General features: G+C 36.1%; 1 protein-coding gene across 1 annotated transcript in view; it reads left to right on the top strand.

Annotated features, from left to right (window-relative positions):
* Positions 1-21,498, top strand: part of LOC133529408 (otoferlin-like) — a 50,312-nt gene that overhangs the window by 10,888 nt on the left and 17,926 nt on the right. The window contains exons 9-17 of the mRNA XM_061867120.1: positions 676-843; positions 4,711-4,824; positions 11,633-11,846; positions 12,511-12,743; positions 13,868-14,016; positions 14,708-14,855; positions 18,996-19,188; positions 19,844-20,256; positions 21,021-21,065. Of these exons, the coding sequence (XP_061723104.1) occupies positions 676-843; positions 4,711-4,824; positions 11,633-11,846; positions 12,511-12,743; positions 13,868-14,016; positions 14,708-14,855; positions 18,996-19,188; positions 19,844-20,256; positions 21,021-21,065 (1,677 nt within the window). The remainder of the gene's footprint in view (positions 1-675; positions 844-4,710; positions 4,825-11,632; positions 11,847-12,510; positions 12,744-13,867; positions 14,017-14,707; positions 14,856-18,995; positions 19,189-19,843; positions 20,257-21,020; positions 21,066-21,498) is intronic.

The following is a 21,498-nucleotide window of genomic DNA, read 5'->3' as shown; positions in this document are numbered from 1 at the left end:
AGTATTTTCATCAACAAATCAAGTATTTACATTTGTAAATAGAAGTGACATTTGATGGAGTGGAACTGCTGACGATGAACAGAATGGAACTCTTCAATGATACATAAGTTCACGTTGGCAATTTGTTCTTTTTGCATGTTTGTCAAGCAGTTAGGTTTCCAAGGCACATTTTTATTATTCTATCCTATTTAGTTATAATTATCTGGTGCTTTATTTCATGCATGGTGTGAAATAATTTATCTTAAATACAGTCAAATACCCTATTGCGGGTATCTTACCAGTCAACCATAGAGCAAATCTGAAATGTGTCAAGGTGGGTGCAGTGACAAAAAAAAACATGTTACCTCCTTTTCTACATAATTAGGCGTAGGACGCTGTCTTTTTAATTTCATTGTATGAAATCCAAAATCAACAATAATCGTTCTTTCACCGGTCTCCCTCATTGAAGTCGGTTTTTTTTCTTAAAAGTTATATATGAGGATCAATTCATAACTAACGATGTACATATAACTATCATGTATAGGATGTCGCATTCAGTGACCAATCGAAAGCCGATGATAAACGACTTTAAAACCTACCGATTAGTATGTTCAGCGAAAATGATTGGTTCGAAAAAATCGTCATTAATTCGTTTGATCCGTACTCTGTATTTATTTGGTGTTTCCACTGTTTCAGCCAATAAAATGCTCGCATCACCACCCGCTGGAGTGCCACTGCATCTATGGAAAAGTAGAGCTACTCGCTTGGATGGGGTCGTTCAGTCATCGCGCCATGTTCCAGTATTGTATCCCAGACGGGTACAGAAGTACCGAGTCAGGCCTTACCCTCGAGTGTGAGCCGATAGTACGTATCTAAAAGAAGGCCGAGTACTAGGTGAGAGGTTCTGACATCGCGCTGTATCCCAATGTTGTATCCCCGTCGGTCATAGGAGTACCGAGACTGGCTTTGGCATCGACTGTGAAACGATGGTATGTAACTATGTACTAATAAGCTAACAGCAGCACGCTTAACTGATCATCGGTGGACCTTGTCTTTAATAGCACATTGTGTATTAAGGGCGGTAAACAAGACTTTACGAACGAGTGTGAATTGAAGCCCGAAGCCGAAGGCAATGGCTTAATTTTACTTATTGATGTAAACTTCATTGCACAAAATATTTACAACAATGTACAAATGGTGGACTAAATGCCAAATGGTATTATCTACCAGTCAATCATAGGGCCAAGCAGCAATTGGCGAAAATAGGACACAAAGGATCCGGAAGGACCTACGATGACTAATGGAAAGCCTGTTGAGCTGCCGGCGGTAAAAGGAGACACGATCATATTTACGAAGTCCAAATATAAACCTAATGCAGTTTGAGTGATTCCTGAGTAATATTGGTAGTACGCACTGTAATACTAAGGACTTCACTAACATCTTTTTCGTGTTAACAGGTAGAAAGTTTTGAAGTTTATAAAGAGTTTTAAGTGTACCTGTGACCTTCCGACTTGCTAATTTGCTCTTGTTTAATTAACGCGAGTTCGTAATTTCTGTACCGCAGGATTGTAAATAAAAGAAAGGAAATAAAGGTCGAAATTTAGGATTTACGGAAGGCATCGCCTACGTGAATTAACACCTTCAACGAACAAGTGTGATTAAAAATAAAGTTTAAAAATTGTCAGTTAACCGTGTGGGCAATGGGACTTGTACATTTATGCCCTCGCGTGGGCGCCAAAAGAACGGACTGTACCAAATCTCAATTAAACCCCTATTCAGAGTTGTTTTTCATAATAGTTTTATTCCTGTCCTTGGAAAAGTCTTTATTTGTTTTGTATACCTTATTTATTTGTTTTGTATACCTTATAAAGGCCCGAGAGCATGAAATCCTATTGTCTACGCCCTTTGAGAGCTTTGGAATCTAGTATTGTGAAGATTTCAGTGTATGAAAACTTCAAGGGGCTTTTTAAATAGAGTGAACACTACACGTTCTTCGTAAACGATTCATAATGTTTGTACAAACTTACGGCTCCAAGTAAATTTAATTTACAATGTTAATGTTAGCTTGAATTACATAATACAATGACCTGTGATCAATAACAGTATGTGATAATCACTCTGAAGTTTAAGTTTTAACATACCAAGGTTTCAATATACATACGTATGCAAAAGCGGCTATAGTTATTAATATTTACAATACCTACTAGTTGAAGGAGGGTAGATTTAGTTTTTTCTGCCAACAAACTGTACTGCAGTTTGGCAGATTAGTAGTTTAAGGCTTTCTGTAATCTTCTTTTGATTCAAATAAATTAAATTAAAAAAAATTCTTTCAAGCGGTTGTTACGTAAGCATTTGCTAAAACAAGAGTTCGAATAATATCCATCATTATAATATTTATATTATGTATTTTATTAATATGCGGTAGTTTATATATTATTATTTATGTAGTTTATAAGTATGGTTTGCTTTTTATCATATATTTCTTTATACTCGTATATAGCTTTCTCTGCACCAATTCTAGATATCTCTGTTTGGCCCTATTTTTGGTCAAAACAAATGGAGTCACAATAATGAATCTTCAATTTTAATTAGGATCAAAATTGTCTCTGAATACAGGCCCAGAGGAATCAGCTATTCGGTTAGTGAATGATTCGAATCCTATTTGTGATCACAAACGTTGCCCGGATATTTGTCGGGACCATTCCTTTGACATGCGTGACGCAATTGGTATTCGATGCAATCACGCCTTCATGTGAGCAATATTCAGGCATTCTTTTGACATTAACTGCCTTCGGCTTTAGGGGCAGAAATGGCTCTAAGTCAACCGTTATATAAGTGTTGTTAGTTTACTGTGCACCTATTTTGAAATATTTTAAGTGTAAATTAAATTTAACTGTAAAATGTTCGCGGACGAGATTTGAATTCGTTGCCTCTGCGGTACAGATCTACTAACTGAGCAATATTATAATTATATTTCTGTTCTTTTTCCATTTAGAAAGTTAGAAAAGTCCAAAGTTAGCTACGCAACAGATTATTTCATATATTTTTTTTTGTATATACAGAATTCACATTCGTTAAAAAAGTTCTTAAATTCTTTTTGAAATACATTATAAGACCATACCAGGCGATGCTCCTCGTAATGAAATTAAATGAAATAATGAAATATGTATCTTATTCGATGTGATTTTAAACTTTAACCTCTCTCGAACCCAATACAATAGGAATCCTCTTTATTGCACAACCTCAGGATAAATTTACATGGAAACACACATAGCCTTTTTTTTATGGTAGAGGAGACAAACGAGCAGACGGATCACCTGATGGTAAGCGATTACCGCCGCCCATGGACACCTGCAACACCAGAGGGGTTGTAAGTGCGTTGCCGGCCTTTAAGATGGGAGTACGCTCTTTTCTTGAAGGTTTGAAAGTCGTATCGGTCCGGAAATACCGCAGGCGACAGTTCATTCCACAGTTTAGCTGTCAGCTACAGAGCGATCACTTCCAGACAACCTTTTAGTAGTGAAGAAATGAAACCCATAATTTAACTAATTAGGAGGTGCAAAAAAAAAAAATGATTCAGCCTATATACGTCACACTGCTGGGCACAGGCCTCCTCTCATGCGCGAGAGGGTTTGGGCTATAGTCCCCACGCTGGCTTAATGCGGGTTAGAGACTTCACATACACCTTTTAATTAATTTGCGGATGTTGCTGATGCTTCATCCAAAAGCTAGTGTTAAATATCAAATGATATTCCGTACATAAGTTCCAAAAAATTAATTGGTACGATGCAGAATTTGAACCCGCGACCTCCGGATTGAATGTCGGACGTCAGATCCACTCGACCATCACCGCTCATTAAATTTTTTTTATTAGTAAACACAAACAAGACACATTAAATTACATGATATAACAAAAACAAAGAAAGTATAAAGTGCCACGAAATGGCCTCATCTCAGCTTGTTGCTGGTGGCTTTCAGCGCTGATCTTCAAGAAAGAATGTGACCATCAAGTGAGAAAAATCACGAAAGGTAACAGACAAGAAGGAAAAAGACATAAAATAATATAGAGTGAACAAATTGAAAAATAAAGACTAAATTAAGTAAAGATTATTTATATATCAAGCATCGTAAACATAACAATGTATCGGTCCGGTCCAACCATACCTTGGCTAAACATTACAGCTGCATACGCAACAAGCGCCAACGGTAGCTACACGAACTAAAAGGCAATGACAGACCAGACCAATATCGAGCCAGACCAGACCAATATTTCTGGTCGGGCTTTAAGTTACGCAGACGTTAGCGAATATGTTAGTTTGACACTACTAAGGTGCTAAGGCAGTCGTGGTAAGGCTACGGCAGTCAATCTAGTGTAACACACGTAGCCTTAGCTTGTGCATATAATGGCATATGAGGGCACCGTTTCGGTAATTAAAGCGCACCTGATTAATTGAATAGATTACCACTAGCGAGAGTGGGCGTATATAATGGAGCTAACGCGTCTGAGGGCTAGTAATTTTATTTGACACCGAGTTATTTGCAAATTAAGTCCGTTTTTGGCATATATTAATGATCAAGATGAACTGAATTGGGTTAACTAGCCTTGGACAGACAGATGGACATGGAGAAAATATAAGGGTTCCTAGAAGACTACGGAACCCTAAAAACGTCAATTTAGTCAGACATCTAGCCTATTATGTGAAATACTAATACTTGTTCGTTGGTTTGCAGTTCCTCGAATGTTGCGTGAACGTCTATCGCGCGAAGCTGTCCGGTTCAAGCGATCTCAGCGGTCTGTCGCCCTTCGTGAGAATCCACTTTATGAACAACGTCAAAGATACGCAGGTTTGGCTGTCAACTTTTATCCATCCTATACCTACAGGTTTTTTTATTTAGTTACCTGCAATAATTTACGAAAGATTTAAACCACATATTTTTGACTACAGTACGAGTAAATAATGCTATATCAACATGGGTCCAATTACGTGTCTTAATTAAACTACTATTTCAGTACAAATTAAATCATAATAATTAATCGCTTCTTTATAAACAAACCTTAACTTCAGAGAGTAAGCTAGTTTAATTTATCTCAGTTGAGTAACAAGGAACAAGCATGTCATTTAACGAATCACTCCGATATCATACGATGCACGTCGAATGCAGTGACTTGTCTTCCATGACAAGAAGTGTCACGTCTAGCATGATGTTTACGTTAATATTACTTATTTCAATTTATTGGCACCACAGGAAACCACAAATTGTATCCAAACGTTATCATTATATTAGTTACTACAACATTACAGTGCGGTTATTATTGTTGAAACTTTGGGTTGATATCTTTTGCTTTAACTGACGTAACCAAAACCATTAATCATAATTAAATCGGAAAGAAATCATACCTCTTATTGTTCTACTTTTCACCTCATGCCATAGCTTCAAAGGAAGGAATGATTATGAATATCGATCATGCTAGTCAGTATTTATCGATGTGTTGATTTATACTGAGTAAAATAAAATAAACAACTATGTTAAACAATTACGCATTTTTATTAATTAGGTTTTAGGTTTTTAAAGTGTGTACCACCGTTTTCAGCGTAAAGATTTAATCTTAAGCGGATTTCATTATTTAGGTTTACAAAAGTGTTTTTTTTATTTCTTCAGAAGCCGTTTGAATTCTTATTAATAATTCTTCTCTAGAGTTCACGAGTGTTGCGTACACCTTATCTTTCAGAGTTCCCCATAGAAAGAAATCCAACGAGGATAAGTCGGGTGACCGGGCGGGCCAAGCTAGGACGTTGCTTACACGGCCAATCCACCTGTCAGGGTATTGTTCGTTAAGCCAATTACGAACTGCTAGGCTGAAGTGGGCCGGGCATCCATCGTGCTGGAACCACATAGTTCTTCAGGTCTCTAAATCGACATCGTCTAGCAAGTCATTTACTTAGTTCATTATTTAAAAAAAAGGTCTTTAAATTTAGTTTATTTGGGAATATGACGGGACATATTAATTTGTTGCCAGTAATACCAGCCCAGAAGTTTACGGAAAATTTGTGCTAGTATGAATTTTCCCTCAAGCCACATATGTAGATTATGGGAATTCATTACTCTCTCTTTCGTAAACAACGACTCATCTGACCATAATATTTTGTTCAGAAATACGGGATCTTGCACTAATTTCTGGTTCATCTTTTGGCAAAAGGCATCTCTAGCTAGCCTATCATTATTTATTAATTCTTATACTTTTCTGTACTGAAAAGGATGCAGACCGTACCTTTTCCTAAGCTTTGATACAAGTCTAAAATTAACGTAGTCAACATTTGTGCTACATCTCTTGACCATAACGTTGGATCTTCTGTAATCAAATTCATTATTCGATTCTCTGTCTGTAAATCTAGATTTATCGCTCAATACCTGTATTTCCAAGCCCTTTTTCCCGAAACTGCCTGTGGATATCTGCAAAAGTCGAATGGTGAGGTATACGACGTTCTGGGTATCTTCTTTGATATTCGGCGACCGCTTGGAGCAAGTTGCCATTGCAAAATCCGTACACAAAGTAAATATCCGCTAAATGAGCCGGAGGATCATGCGGCATGGCGAATATTATTAATTAAAGTTAATTAAATTTTCAACGTGATTTTATCTTGCGTGACAATCAGTAATTTCATTTTAGTAACATAAATTTCAAACTATCAGCCAGATATCATAAAAAGGTAAATAGTTTGCACTCTCGCGGTTGAGCCTAGTCTTAGCGATAAGAGAAACAAGGAAAGCTACTTGTGACTAAAGTGTGTAAAATAAAGATAATTATCATATTTATTTAAAGCACTACGCTGTTTTAGTTGAAAGTCCTTTTATCTCGAACCAAAATTTCCGTTAGTGAAACCTTTTTGTAGGATAGATACCAAACTTAATTAAGTAAAACAGCCCAACAACCATGCGGTTAGTGCGTCACGCCTTTAGGGTGTGTTACAATTGAGATTTTCTGATTTGTGGTTTGATTTAAATAATTAATATCTCTTAAATTTTAGGTTTTTGGACTATACGTTACATAACTTTATATACTCTAATTAGGCTCTAAAATCGTTGGTTTAAATCTTTCGGGTTATTAAGGATTGCCGTGTATATTCACCCCGTAAATTATTGCAGGTGACTAAATAAATACCCTGTATATTATGTTTTTGAAGTATGTAATGCAATATAAACACATAATATCGCACTAAGAGCTTTGATTAATCAATATGTAGGTCCACTGAGGTATATTGAAAGTGGTCAATAATTTAATCACTGACCACTGTAGCTGGATTTGTATACAAAATGATTCAGGAGACGTGAGCAGGATCAAGCCTGCGTATTCAGTAAGTTATAGAAACTGTTTCATACCAGTGTTTGTGAGATTAACGTTAAATTATTGTTTTCTGTTCAAATTATATTTTTATTTTTTTGTCGACATTTATGGTCACCCTCTTTGTTTTATCCATAACAAGTGACAAATTGAATGTCATCGGAGTCTGATTATTTTTGATAAATCGTATCTCACTCAAGTGTGACATTTTATTTTCTTCATAATCAAAATGCTGTCATATTTATTTATTTTATCTTTATTGCACAATAGATGAAGGGTGGACAAATAAGAATGATACACTTTGTTTTTAAATTTTAATTACAAGAAGTGGAAATTTTATAAAAAAAAAATTCATAAATATATTATTCAGGGTTGACAGTTGTATACGGAAGATAATTTCTGCCAAATGTCTACCTCTAGCAGCAAGCAATTTTATCTCAAATGTTTCTGTTGTTTAAAACACGTTGTTTGCTCGATTAATTTTGAAAAAAGTGACAGTGATTGGCACCCAAATACCCCAAATGTTGCAGCTCTTGCCTTATTTCTGTGGGGCTATCTAAAATTACGTGTCTATGCTAACGAGCTGATGAAATTTAAACAGTTAAAACCGACTATTCGACACAAATGTACTAAGATAATGCCAAAAATGTGCGAATAAATGCTGAACATTGGGATGATAAGGGCTTACATTTGCCTGCTGTTAGAGGTGGACATATGTCAGACATTATGTTTCGCATGAATTTGCCAACCCTGAAGAATATATTTTTAAAACAATACTTAAGTAATAATTTTTGAACTTAATACAGTTAAAATTTAAAAACAAAATTCTTATTTGCCACCCTGTAGAATACGAAGGGACCTACGCTCTCGAATAGGGAGCCAATTAAGTTTTCTACGGAAAGAGGAGATATGGTCATATTTACGAAGTCCGAACACGAACCAAATGCAGCTATTAAGGAGCCGGTCAAATTTATTCAAGAAATCTTAAGTGAGATTAGTGTAACAAACATCAGCATAACCAAGGACAGGCAGAACAAGAGCTTGGACGAGGAGAGTTTTTGTGCTGACCGGGAGAATTTTTTTAAAATGATAGAGTGCTCTTAACGTGTTAATTACTCTACGACTGACGTCGGACACCTGAGGTTCCCACGTGAGCCCATTGTCGATTGTTAGCCCCAGGTTCTTCACTTGCGATGAAAGCGGAATAACTTCTGTTTCAAAGAGAACAGGTGCCAATTCAGCAGTAAGTATTTACCAAAGCGAGTAAGCGACGTCATAACGGTTAAAGAACTTTTATCTTTGTTAATTAAGTGTTGTAGGGTGTCCATGATTGTCGATAATCAAAATTGTCCTTTAAAAAAGTTAAATAACAGAAAAAAGCGTGATTGTTTTACTTAAGAATGTCGGTGAACGATTCATTAACATTTACTGATTGTGTAGGCTTGGTCCTGCTCACGTCTTAATCACCCTGTATACAGGATGATTCAGGAGACGTGAGCGGGATCAAGCCTGCATATTCGGTATATTATTAGCAACTGTTTCGTACCAGTATTTGTGAGATTAACGTTAATTTAATTTTTACTGTTCAAAAAAAAGAGTTTTATTTTATTTACGATATTTATGGTCACCCTCTTTGTTTTATCCATAATAAGTGACAAATTGAATGTCATCGGAGTGTGGTTACTTTTATAAAATCGTATCTCACTCAAGTGTGACATTTTATTTTCTTCATAATCAAAGTGCTGTCATAACGGTTAAAGAGGTTTTATCTTTGTTAATTAATTGTTTTAGGGTGTCCATGATTGTAGATAATCAAATTTGTCCTTAAGAAAAAGTTAAATAACAGATAAAAAGCGTGATTGTTTTACTTAAATATGATGGTCAACGATTCATTAACATTTACTGATTGTGTAGTCTTAGTCCAGCTCACGTCTCATGAATCACCCTGTAGATATGTATGTCAAAATACCGCCTTCCCGATTCGGTTTCGGAGTGAGGTGTACGTATATCGTGCTGTGCTATATATGTAGATGTCGACGTACAGTCAACCAATTAGAATCCTGGGCCACTATAGAACCTTGTCGCTTTAACTACTAGATACTTGACACGCATAATGTTCCCGTTCATAAAAAAGGGTCGAAATCTTTAATCACTAACTACCGACCTATATCGATTCTTAATTCTATTAGTAAACTCTTTGAAAAGTTAATCTTCGATATAATTTGCCCCGTTATAAAACGCGGTATCCCCGATTCTCAGCATGGTTTTCTTCGTGGTCGTTCTACCGTTACCAATCTTGCTCTGTTCTCCAATTTCGTTCTTTCCGAAATGGAAAATGGCGGTCAGGTTGACGTGGTCTACACGGATTTTGAAAAAGCATTTGATCGTGTAGATCACGACATCCTCCTCCACAAGTTAAATAACCTAGGGATCCACGGCGACCTTCTTCGTTGGGTAAGTTCTTACCTAAGTAATCGTTCCCAAGCTGTTGTTGTAGGTGGATTCAGGTCTAACTATATTTCTATTCCCTCTGGGGTGCCCCAAGGGTCGCACTTGGGCCCTCTTTTCTACAACGCCTACATTTATGACATAGGCCAAGTAATAAAACACTCTAAACATCTGTTATACGCGGATGATAAAAAGATTTTCCTACGCGTGCGGTCAGTCGATGATTGCAAACTTTTACAAAACGACTTGTATAGCCTATTGGATTATTACACTGCAAATAGAATAAATATTAGTATCGAGAAATGCCAAACAATAAGTTTTACCAGAAAAAAAAACCCTATCGAATTCTCATATCATTTTAATAATGTACAAATAGAAAGGGTGTATTTAGTTCGTGATTTAGGAGTTTACTTCGATAGCAAAATGTTATTTTCAAGCCACAGACACAATTGTGACTAAAGCTTACCGTAATCTTGGCTTTGTTATCCGCACATGTAGTCCTTTTAGATCTCCACTTACGTTACAAGTTGTATTTAATGCTTATGTTCGCAGTATACTTGAATATGCCAGTCCTATTTGGTCTCCATGTTACTCTATATATAAAGATCGCATTGAACGCATACAAAGAAAGTTTGTTAAACATATGAACTACAAATGTATGAAAATTGCTATGCATACTTCGTATAAGGAGAAATGTAAAGCTTATGGTTTACTTTCGCTGGAGGATCGACGTCTCCTGCTGGATATGGGGTTACTTTTTGATATCATTCGTGGACGTTTGGATTGTTCTGAAATTCTTAACTTCATTTCCCTACGAACACCCTTACGTCGCACAAGACATACAGCATTATTAAACATACCTTACCATTCTACCAAATATGGTAAAAACTCTGTCTTTGCACGCATCTCAAAAATTTACAATAGTAAGTTCAAAGATATCGATTTGTTTCTCGGATCCAAACACTTATTCAAATCTAAAATAATAAAGGTTGTATCAGCTACTAGCCGGGGTAATCAGTAGAATGCATTGTATCGGTAACTTGCTATGGTATAAATGAGCGTTTCTACTCATGGTATCTTAATCAACTTATTATATAACTAATTAAAATTATGTAATTACATACACACACACACACACACACACACACACACACACACACTCCTATATATATGTAGACATAAATATCCGTACTGGTTCTAGACCTAGCTTACACATAATATTGAAATATTGTTTTATAATGTATTGCCTACCTCAATATTCAATTCAATAATTAATCAGAGTAAAAAAAAAAAGGTTCTTTTTATATATTTGTTTAGCTAATTGTGTCTCAGTAAGTGCTCAATCATGTTCACTAATGTATACCTACTATTCTGTAACTACCTTCTTAACTATTTACTTATATCAAGATTTGACCTTGTGGATTACTGTAATTGGCTTTATACACTTACAATTTAAAATTGCACATGTAATTATTATAAGCTGTTGTAATCCTGAATAAATAAAAATAAAAAAAAAATAAAAATCTCTCAATAAGCACTGTCGTAGAAGTCATTATGGCATGGTTCTATAGTGGCCTAGGAATCAAATTGGTTGACTGTACATGCTGTATGTATTATTGTCTCTATGCCGTGCGTTTATAAAAACATACAACTCGGTAAGCACCTCTGTCTGTTCGTATAAGTAGGTACAATTACCTACAATATGCTAGGTGTCAATTTTTTGTTAATGACACTAAAGCAATACAAAAGTCTGAAATCCGTACTATACACTCAGTTTTTTTACTAAATGATTGGCGTGTCTTTTAGCAGCCGTCGTAATTTATGGAATAATAAGATTTTCCCATAGCTTGATTTGTATAACAGATATGTCAAAATACCGCGTTACCGGTGTGGAGTGAGGTGCTCCGTATATCGTGCAGTGCTTACGTGTCTCCCCAACGCCTGGAGACTAGTCCACCTGAGATACTGGTCGAGGTGTATCACTGGGATACCACGCAAAAGGTAACACCCGAACCCCTTTATCTACAACTCGATTTGTATAACAATATACAATACCACCTTCCCGGAACACTTCACTGTATGTAAGGTGTTCCGTATATCGAACAGCGCTAACGTGTCTCTCCAACGCCTGGAAGCTAGCCCACCCGAGATACTCGTCGATTACCTTTTGCGTGGCATCCCAGTCATACACATCACTGGGATGCCACGCAAAAGGTCGTAAAACTATATACCCAAATACATTCCAAAACCTCCCAACAATGGTCCAAAAAAACTTAACTTTTCGTATGTGAGTAGTGGTCAAAAATCGTGTATTCAAACCACGGTGGTGCCGCATAGAACAGAAAAAAATCGTTTTAGAGACCGCAAAAAATTTACTATTCATTTGGTCAGGGTCCTTATCATTATCATATCACAGACGAGAGGTTAGCTGTGCTGTTTCCATAGACCAATGATAGACATACTTGTACATTATTAGCTACCGTCATCTGTGCTCAGTGAACATTATGGTTTCTGAGATATTATCGTAATTTAAATCGATACACTTATCTTATTCTGTATTGATAATAGTTTCCAGTTGAATCTGACTCCTTACGTAAATTCTGGTATCTTAATTACTTTATTAGTGTATATTCGACTTACATTAATTATTTCAGAAATAATCAAGTTACAAAACCAAATTTAGCATAGTTCAGCGAGAACTCAAAATGATGATTTGTCGGAAATCAATAGTTTTCGCTGAACATACTTACATATGGGGGACACAGTAACAGGTGTTAAGATCCTCTATCATATGCCTCCGTTTAAGTCTTATGTGTTTTCCCAGGGTAAAATCGATCTGCTCGGTCGCGTCACAATAACGCCCGTGTTTCTGATAGCCCAAGATTTAGAGTCCCCGCCTGCGCTGGACTGGCTCGATCTTCATTTGGGAACAGAAGACGTGGGCAAAATACAGATGTCTGCGCAACTTTTGCAAGTAAATAAATAATAGTACATTATGATATACAAGTGTGCTAAGTTCGTTATTTTATTACACGCGAGGCGATATTGTGCAATTAGAAAGCCGATATGTGTAATGACCAAAGAACACGTGTTTCATACCTACGACGTTTTTCAACATACTGTGCGGAAAAAAAACAAAAGTTAAAACAGTAAAAGTACAATTAAAAAAAAAGTGTCAACATAAGTTTGATAATTTTAATTAAAAAACTGCGTGGGTTTACTCTCTAGGATTATGAGCCTAAAAGCGTTTCTATAAGTTCCACATTATGAGCGAGTATGGTGAAATGAATTAAAGAGTATTTTATAATATCTGTGTTTTTTGTAGTTGGGTCAAACATATTGTATGGTAGTGTAAGTAGTCAGGTGATCATTTCTTAACCTTTTTTGCCGCCATTGACTGGTATTTAGTCAGTGCATTTAGTGCCCCACACGCCACATGCCATGACTTCATATCAAGTCGAGGCGATGGTCAGGCGTGTTTTCGTGCAATTTGTTGCTTGGCGTTGATAAGGGTTGTAACTTATAGAAAGAATTGTACCATTTACTTTTTTCGATAAACTAACAACTCTTAGGTTATTTCGACTCAGAATTATTGATTAAAACAAAGAAAAACTTTTCCCTAATTTTTCCATACAAAATGTATGAAAAATTGCGTCACATAAGTGAACGTTATTTGGACACTTTTTCCTTTTTAAATCCTTTTTAAGTATACGCCTAATGTTGGGCATACGCCTCTTCTAATCTCCTCTAAGCAGCCAGATTTGCTGCCTCCCTGCTCCAAGGTGGGCCTGCATTGTCCTCCTATCTAGTTGGAGGGTCTGTGATGTGATCTTTTGAACGAGGCCTTTACGCTAGAAGCTCGTGATTCTGAATAGTTATAACCCAAATTTGATAGTTTTTCGAAAATGCCCTGATGACACTTTATTACTTCATTGACATGGCGGCGAAAAGGTTTTAGGTCATATCAGTCTAAGATCTTCGTACACAACAGGGATTTGGAATTCTTTATTATGAAATTATCCTCTATACACACCATGATAGTTTTCTGATATGCATTTCTACTAGAATATCGTAACCTTATTGTATCTTATCTTATAGACCAACGAAAATGTGCTAAGCAAGGCATGGATCAACAGAACCCAAGAGCTGCTGCAGCGCTCCAGTGACCAAGTTCTCCGGACTGCGTTGACCTCTGACGTGCCGGAACCGCTTCCTCTGCATATATTGCCTGCCAATATGAGTTACAAGTTAATAAATATTCTAGGACATTATCACACAAATTGACTAAGTCCCACAGTAAGCTCAATATGACTTGTGTTGAAGGTACTTAGACAACGATATATATAATATGTAAATATTTATAAATACTTTAATACTTACATAGAAAACACCCATGACTCAGGAACAAACATCCATGCTCATCACACGAACAAATGCCCTTGCCAGGATTTGAATCTGGGACCATCAGCTTCGTAGGCAGGGTCACTACCCACTAGGCCAAACCGGTCGTCTAAGTAAGTAAGTAAGTAAGTTATTATTACTTTTAATATTGCTTTATTAGGCCAAAACGTACACTGACATCAGAATGATTTTTGAATAATGTTATTTAGTTATCGTGCGTCTCACACACACCAATACAGACAAGTTTAGTAAGAGCGAAATCTTTAGCCACATTATAGCATTTTATCGAAAACGTTTTTTTCTGCTTTATACATCACTAACCCAGATTTGAACCTACGATTATTCACACACATATGAAAGGTATTTATTTATTTATTTATTGTTTACTAAGAATTATACCAAAATTATATACTTATACTATAATTAGGTTTGGTAGAATTATGCCATAATTATACCAAAAATTACTTAAGGTATCTTTACCAAAACTTATTGATCGTAGATGTGTAAACTGTTAAGTTACCATGATATATTCTTTAGAATCGACGTATACTTTTGGGGTCTTCGAGAAGTGGGCATCACGAACAAGCCCTTGGTGACCCTGGAACTGGAGGACATCACCATAAAGTCTGCAATAATCAGCCAATGCAAGTCCAACTGCAACTTCCCCAATGCAAGGATTTCACAGGTAACAAACTGACAATTTCGCCAATTTCAAAAGTGTTTTCGTAGAGCATAACGTTGTTGGATAGTTGCTTTTAGTAAAGTGACAGCTGGACTTTACAAATATAGTTCGGAAAACCCACTTTGTCAGTAGAGAAAGGCGCACAGGCAGGCAATGCTATATGGAACCACAATCCTTCGCTCGTACATTTTTTAAATTAGCCGTATTTTCTACAGACAGAAATGGCTTGCCAAATTATAGCTTCGATTGATTGCCGGGTGTTGACTAATTAAACGCGTTTCAATATTATTTTTTTATTATCTGCCGGCAGTAAAGTTGACTACATAATATTACTTTATAAACAACATAAATGAGCAAAAAACAATAAAGTTACCTCGACACGGCTTCGCCAATTTGAAGTTCTGTCAGAAATCTCCTTAATTCGCGGCGTCGACGCGAAATGTTAGTTCGATTGCCCTAATTTGTCTAACCGATCTATCATTTTAGCAAAAAAGTGAAGCCATTGGGAAGTAAAGTGGACAGTGTCTTCTTCAACCTAGCGTTTTCCCGGCCTAGCGCCAGGGTCCGCTTTCCTACTTAATCTTCTCCACTTTGCCCGGTCTTCGGCATCCTCAGATATGAGATTGTTTTCTTCCATGTCCGCTGTCACGACATCCAGCCAGCGCTTCTTAGGCCTACCGCGGCCGCGTGATCTAGGGCCTTGGACAGTGAGGTTGAAGCATCTATTTCCGACGTAGTCTATTGGTCTACGGCTTGTATGGCCATATCATAAAGTGGACAGTGTGGAGACAACAAAAAAAACAAGGGTTATCTTATCACATAGATTTGTATTTTAATGTATATATACACGCATTTTTATTGGATTTTTCTATCAACGATTGCCACACTGGCTAACTAAATTACGTCATCATCATCATTTTATTTACGGATCACAAAATATCAAAATTCTTTTAAACATACCTGCAGATTTATTACATATATATACATATACGTAATTTAGATTTACATAAATTTGTATACAATTATATTCTTATATAACTTTTGTATTTCCTTTGAATTAGTCGTTATCAACTGCTAATAGTTTTATTCAATAACATTTGCGCGTTATAAGTTTCCAATAAATGACGGCAAACAAGAATAAATCTTATTCAAATACTCACTCAATAGTAAGGAAGTCTTTCTACACTCTACAGTGTCTAACAGAATTTAAGTGATTTAAATAAGATAAGATAATAACTATTTATGTCAAATTTATGCTAATGTGATTTTTACCATGGTAATTATGCAATAGCTACTTTAGTACTAGGACATTCATATATGTATATTTAAATACATTTATTGTATTTTTAATGAATAATTAGTCTATTTAAATTGATTTAATAATATATGTAGTCATGGAAAATAATATAAGTTAAACTTTTGTAGTAGAAACCGACATATACGTATTTTTATAAACATCTTTAATAGTTTCTCGTCTACGTCTGTATTCAGCCCACAACTCCCTATGTCGTCTTAAGCATAGGAACCCTATGTTGCCCACAGTGATGGTTAATAAACAAACAATAAGACCTAGGTTATACAACACCATATTAACGTGCAACACTTCCAGCACCAGTATGGGAAACATAGTTGAAAGGCCCGAAGGCACACTAAAGCCACAAACTATCAACATCTGTTCAACAAAATACCTCCAAGTCCCACTTTGGGCCAACGTGATTTTAACTATTGAGTGAAACACTGATAAATATAAAACAAAAGTTATTACCAGTAATAAAATGTTAACTCCATAATTAAAACTGAGAACAAGTTTTATCTCAAAGTAATACTCTATTGCATATACAATTATTACTTCAACGAAGGGTAATATCCAACAAAATATATTAGCTTTCAAATATTTCCTGCTAACTTCATTATTGTTAACTTTGACGATGTCTAAGTAAAACATGGATATTGTAACAAATAACCAATGGGTCATTATAATTCTTGGTACTAATAATAGTAGCACAATAACGATTGGGGAGAACTTATAATGGGCACACAAATTGAAGCCTATCATATTGATCGCACTAGCGAAGATGAGGCTTAAGAACACGTAGTGGTCGAATTTCCTCCATTTTGATAGTACAATCCAAGAAATAGTTCCAAATATAAGACTAATCGTAGATAATACTAAAGTGAGGGCATACAGGGTGAGAGTGCAGGTGTAGGCTGCTTGATGGACCGGTGTCTTGTTTGCTAGCGTTGTCGTATCACCTGTCAAAAGCGTCCCGAATTTAGATTCTCCTGGACCTTCCATGTTTTCCTGACTTTCTATCTCGTCTTTTTTCGATAACAGAACACATTCACATATAATAGTTATTTTTAGTTGGAATTTTGTTTATGTATGTTAATAAATATCACTTCACATATGTTTCTTTAGAAAGTCTATGTTACGGCATATTATTTTATTAATCAATTATTTTAATGTTTGCTGTGTCGCTGTAAAATCCCAAATGACTTAACTTTTGATACAATGCAAAACAACATACCATAGAAATTTATAATTAGAGTATAAATAACCCACGGCCATATATGTGCATTAGGATAAATCAAATAATTATATTTCGTGTCGTTTTCCGCACTGTGCATGCTAGGTTATAATTTACCTTTTTAGAATTTCCTGGTGTAAACAAAAGCAAGTTTGTGACGGATGAACTGATTTGTATCTTTTAAAAATGATATTTCACTTCTCATGCTCGTAAAGTAACAGTAAATAATAAATGAATATATATTATAGGGACTCTTACACAAATTGACTAAGTCCCACGGTAAGCCAAGAAAGCTTGTGTTGTAGTTACTCATTATATCATTGTCTCAGTAACTACAACACAAGCTTTCTTCCGCTTCATAAGCAGGGTCCGTACCCAGTAAGGTGAGTTCGGCAAAGTTTCGGACGTTTTTAGGTGGGTTGAGATGATGTTGGATTTTTTTTTCTCAGATTGTGGATAGGGTACGGACATGATTCAAGTACAGAATTGATATTAATGAAATGCTCTATATGATTGAATTTTATTATCTTTCTAGACGTCATAGTGAGCGTTTAATGACTGTTTAAATATAGGAAACAAAATAAATTGACAGCATTATTTTTTTGCCTGATGGTGTAAGAATATGTATCGTACAACGTTTTACAGTACATATGGCCCTTTAAATTTTCGAATTTGTTACGTAATGTTCTAATTATCGCACTAGTACGGTAAAGTAGCACCATATGTAATGTAAAAATCGTTTCATAGCACTTAAACCTACTCATTTAAATTTACGGCTATGTAAAAAAACATCACTATATACGTCTGTAAGAGAAATTTAATCAACCATCGTGGTGACACGTATAAAGTTTGAGTATCCGAATGATTTGCATCCGATCTTTTACTACTTTGAGTAAGACTGGATCTCGGCCTACAGGCATCGTGTCAAAGTTCCAAATATACAGATTTGTCACGAATTTAATGAAAATAACATTCAATTTGTAAAAGAAACAAATAATGCTCAAGCTTGCCAGTTATTCCAAAAAAACTAGCGAAGGGTATATCCGGATGCAATATAAAAACAGGTTTATCAGAGCAACAAGTGCGGACTGAAGAGGGGTGCGGAACAAAATGGCGCATCGCATCACCTTGCCGGCATTAAAAAAGAACCCCACAATAGACGGAAATTTGAATCATACGATCTTACCCGATGTCCGATCTTAGTCGAACTCACCCACTGGGTCAGACCGGTCGTCATTGTTTATGTCTCGTGTAAACGGTATAAAGTTGCCTTTTATGCTTCAGTGCATAAAGGAAAATCATCTATTACGACCCTTATTGACTATAAATTGTCTCGAATTAAATGTTTTTTTTATTTATCAAAAAAAAACTACGTAAACATAGTTTAAAAGTAAAAAAAAATCTATAACAACCTACCTTCGCCACCCAACTTTGGCTTTATTATGAAACTTATTTACAATTTTAAATGTAAATAGATTACTTAGTTGAATTGACTTAATGCTAGTTAAAGCGAAGTTTTGTACTACAGCGAATTTAGGGTATGTATTTTCTACCTCCCCTACCTCATCCTACCTCTGTATTACACTCTGTATTATTACTCGTTATATTCTTTCAGACATTCCAAGGTAACTTGACCAACGGATCCCAGTTAACCATCAAATTATTTGACACAACCACCTTCGGACGGACCCTGTTCGTTGGTTCGAACGTGAAAAACCCGCAGAAATACCTTCTCACCTTCCTATCCAAGAGTGAGAGGGATGAAAAACTGTTCCTGAAGCCTGTAGTGAATAATTTCTTTGTGCAAGGTGATTGAGATATTTATATTAACTCCTTAGTGTAAGGCCTGAGTGGACGCTCGAGTTGGGCTCGAGCGGGGCGGGGCGTGCCGGCGTGCGGCGAGCATATTAAACAAATGCAAACGTATAGGAGCGGCCTTAGTGCACGCTGCTCAAATCACTTGTGAGCCCGACGGCACGCTGCTCGCCCCGCCGAATGCTCCGCTTCGAGCGTCCACTCAGGCCTTACACTAAATGGACTAACATGGATAAACAGTTGCTTCAAAAGTTTGTAACTTGTACTATTTTTGATTTACATTGCATGCGCAAGTATTTTATAGGTATGGTTAATATTTTCATTGTAGTTCTAAATAAAATTTATGTCAATATCCTTTATAGGTCCTATGCTAACCATTATTTAAATATTCGCCTGTATTGAATTTACACACTGTATACAGGCTGTTTATTTAGTCACCTGCAATAATTTACGGGGTGAATATATAGGTTATACTGAGCAACTTTTACTATGGAACCAACCCCCGAATCACGAAAAAAATGATTACTCTCCCATAGAAAATATCAAGGACAGACAACCAAAATGTATGAAACAGCCAGTTTATTTTTCTAAATAAACATTTTGTATATAATTTTGTTTTTAAAATGTACTAGTATGATTTGTCTACAGTAAATCGCAAGACATTTGTTAAAAAAAGCTTGACGTATCCCGTTTTCGAAAATCCTAAATCCTACAAAAACGAAGAAGAAAAAAATCCAAAAGTAAAATGGGAAAAAATGAAGAAAATATTCTTCAAGAAGGCCTGTGAAGAAGAGATAATGCTGCTACCTATTTACTCTAAAGAAAGAGATAACGTCGTGAAGGAGACGGAAGATGATTGGTGGACGAGATATTATAGTTCGTTAAATGTAAATACCTTTGTAAATATATATAAATTTAACCTACCTGCCTATGAAGCCGATGGTCCCGGGTTCAAATCTGGTAAGGGCATTCATTTGTGCGATGAGAACGAGTATTTGTTCCTGAGTCATGGGCTCATGGGTGCTTTCTATGTATATAAGTATTTATATATTATATATATCGTTGTCTAAGTACCCACAACGAGTAGGGCGACAATGTTCCTTTCGGGCATTCTCGACTCTATTCGGCTCGGCATTGCTCCGAGCAAATAGGGTTGGCACAACTTGTCGTCCCTATGCGTGCACGACCACAGATAAGATGACTTGAATTTTGACAACCCTAAATAGCCGAAAAGGATAGTGCCATACCTCAGCACAGAATAAGTAATAGTATCTCAGTAAGCACTATAATATTCTCAAATGTACTCGACTAAAAATAGATTAACTCACGACCTTCTTTAAAATGTAATATCTCAATTCAGATAAATAAGGTAAAGATGTAGTGAACAATCCTTTGCCATCGTTTTTACTCGGAAATGTTCGTATTTGTCATGCTAGTTCAGTCAACCTCAGTACTTATTGTATTGAGACTGACTGAAATAGCATGACACGTTCGTAACGAATCCAGTAAGTTGAAACTTATCGACGAAAAAACCATTGCTATCGAAAACTGGTATAAATATATGTAAAATAACTGGAATATAACGAATTTAAAATTTGGAATGAAAGCGAACGTAAATAATCAACCATAGTTATTACAGATGTTGAGATTAAGAAATGATGCATGTTTATGTTTATTGTATTTATATTGCTTTGTTATTGTGTTCTCATGTCAAATTAAAGTTGTATATTACTAACATTAATTCATTCATTTTAAGTTTGTACTTACTAACACTATATGGAACTACGGATTCGAAAGAAATAAATAATTGTATTAATAATTACAGGAAAAGTCGTCTGGTGACAGAGAGCTGGCAACCAATCGAATAACGGTGAGTTATCCGATATTATCCACGACAGGGATACAGGGACACAGGAAAATCAGTTGAGTACCCTCACCATGAGTTTTACGTGGCCTTAAACGACTGCAGTGCATCTCGTTTGCAATGTTAAGTTTTTTTTTTATTACGAAAAGGTAAGCATTTGACCACAATCTCACCTGATGGGAAGTGCCGATGCAGTCTAGGATGGAACATGCTTCCCTAAAAGTACAAGTGGACTGGGAATAGATTTGCAGGAAGTGAGTTCTACTCTTTAGCCGTTCGCATGACAAAGCTGGGTGTAGCGTTTAGTGCGAATCAGTGGAAAAGTAACGACGTAAGGGTGACACACAAGTCCGCGTCTAGTCCCACGTACGAGGTACGAGTACGAGGGAAATGCATTGTTAGTCTTCTCGACAAGTTCAAAATGGTGACAATTAGAGAT

This window comes from Cydia pomonella, chromosome 1 (genome assembly GCF_033807575.1).
Source record: "Cydia pomonella isolate Wapato2018A chromosome 1, ilCydPomo1, whole genome shotgun sequence".
In the NCBI taxonomy this organism is placed as follows: domain Eukaryota; kingdom Metazoa; phylum Arthropoda; class Insecta; order Lepidoptera; family Tortricidae; genus Cydia; species Cydia pomonella.
The sequence above is the reverse complement of the archived record's forward strand: the minus strand, read 5'-3'. Positions and strand labels throughout refer to the sequence as shown.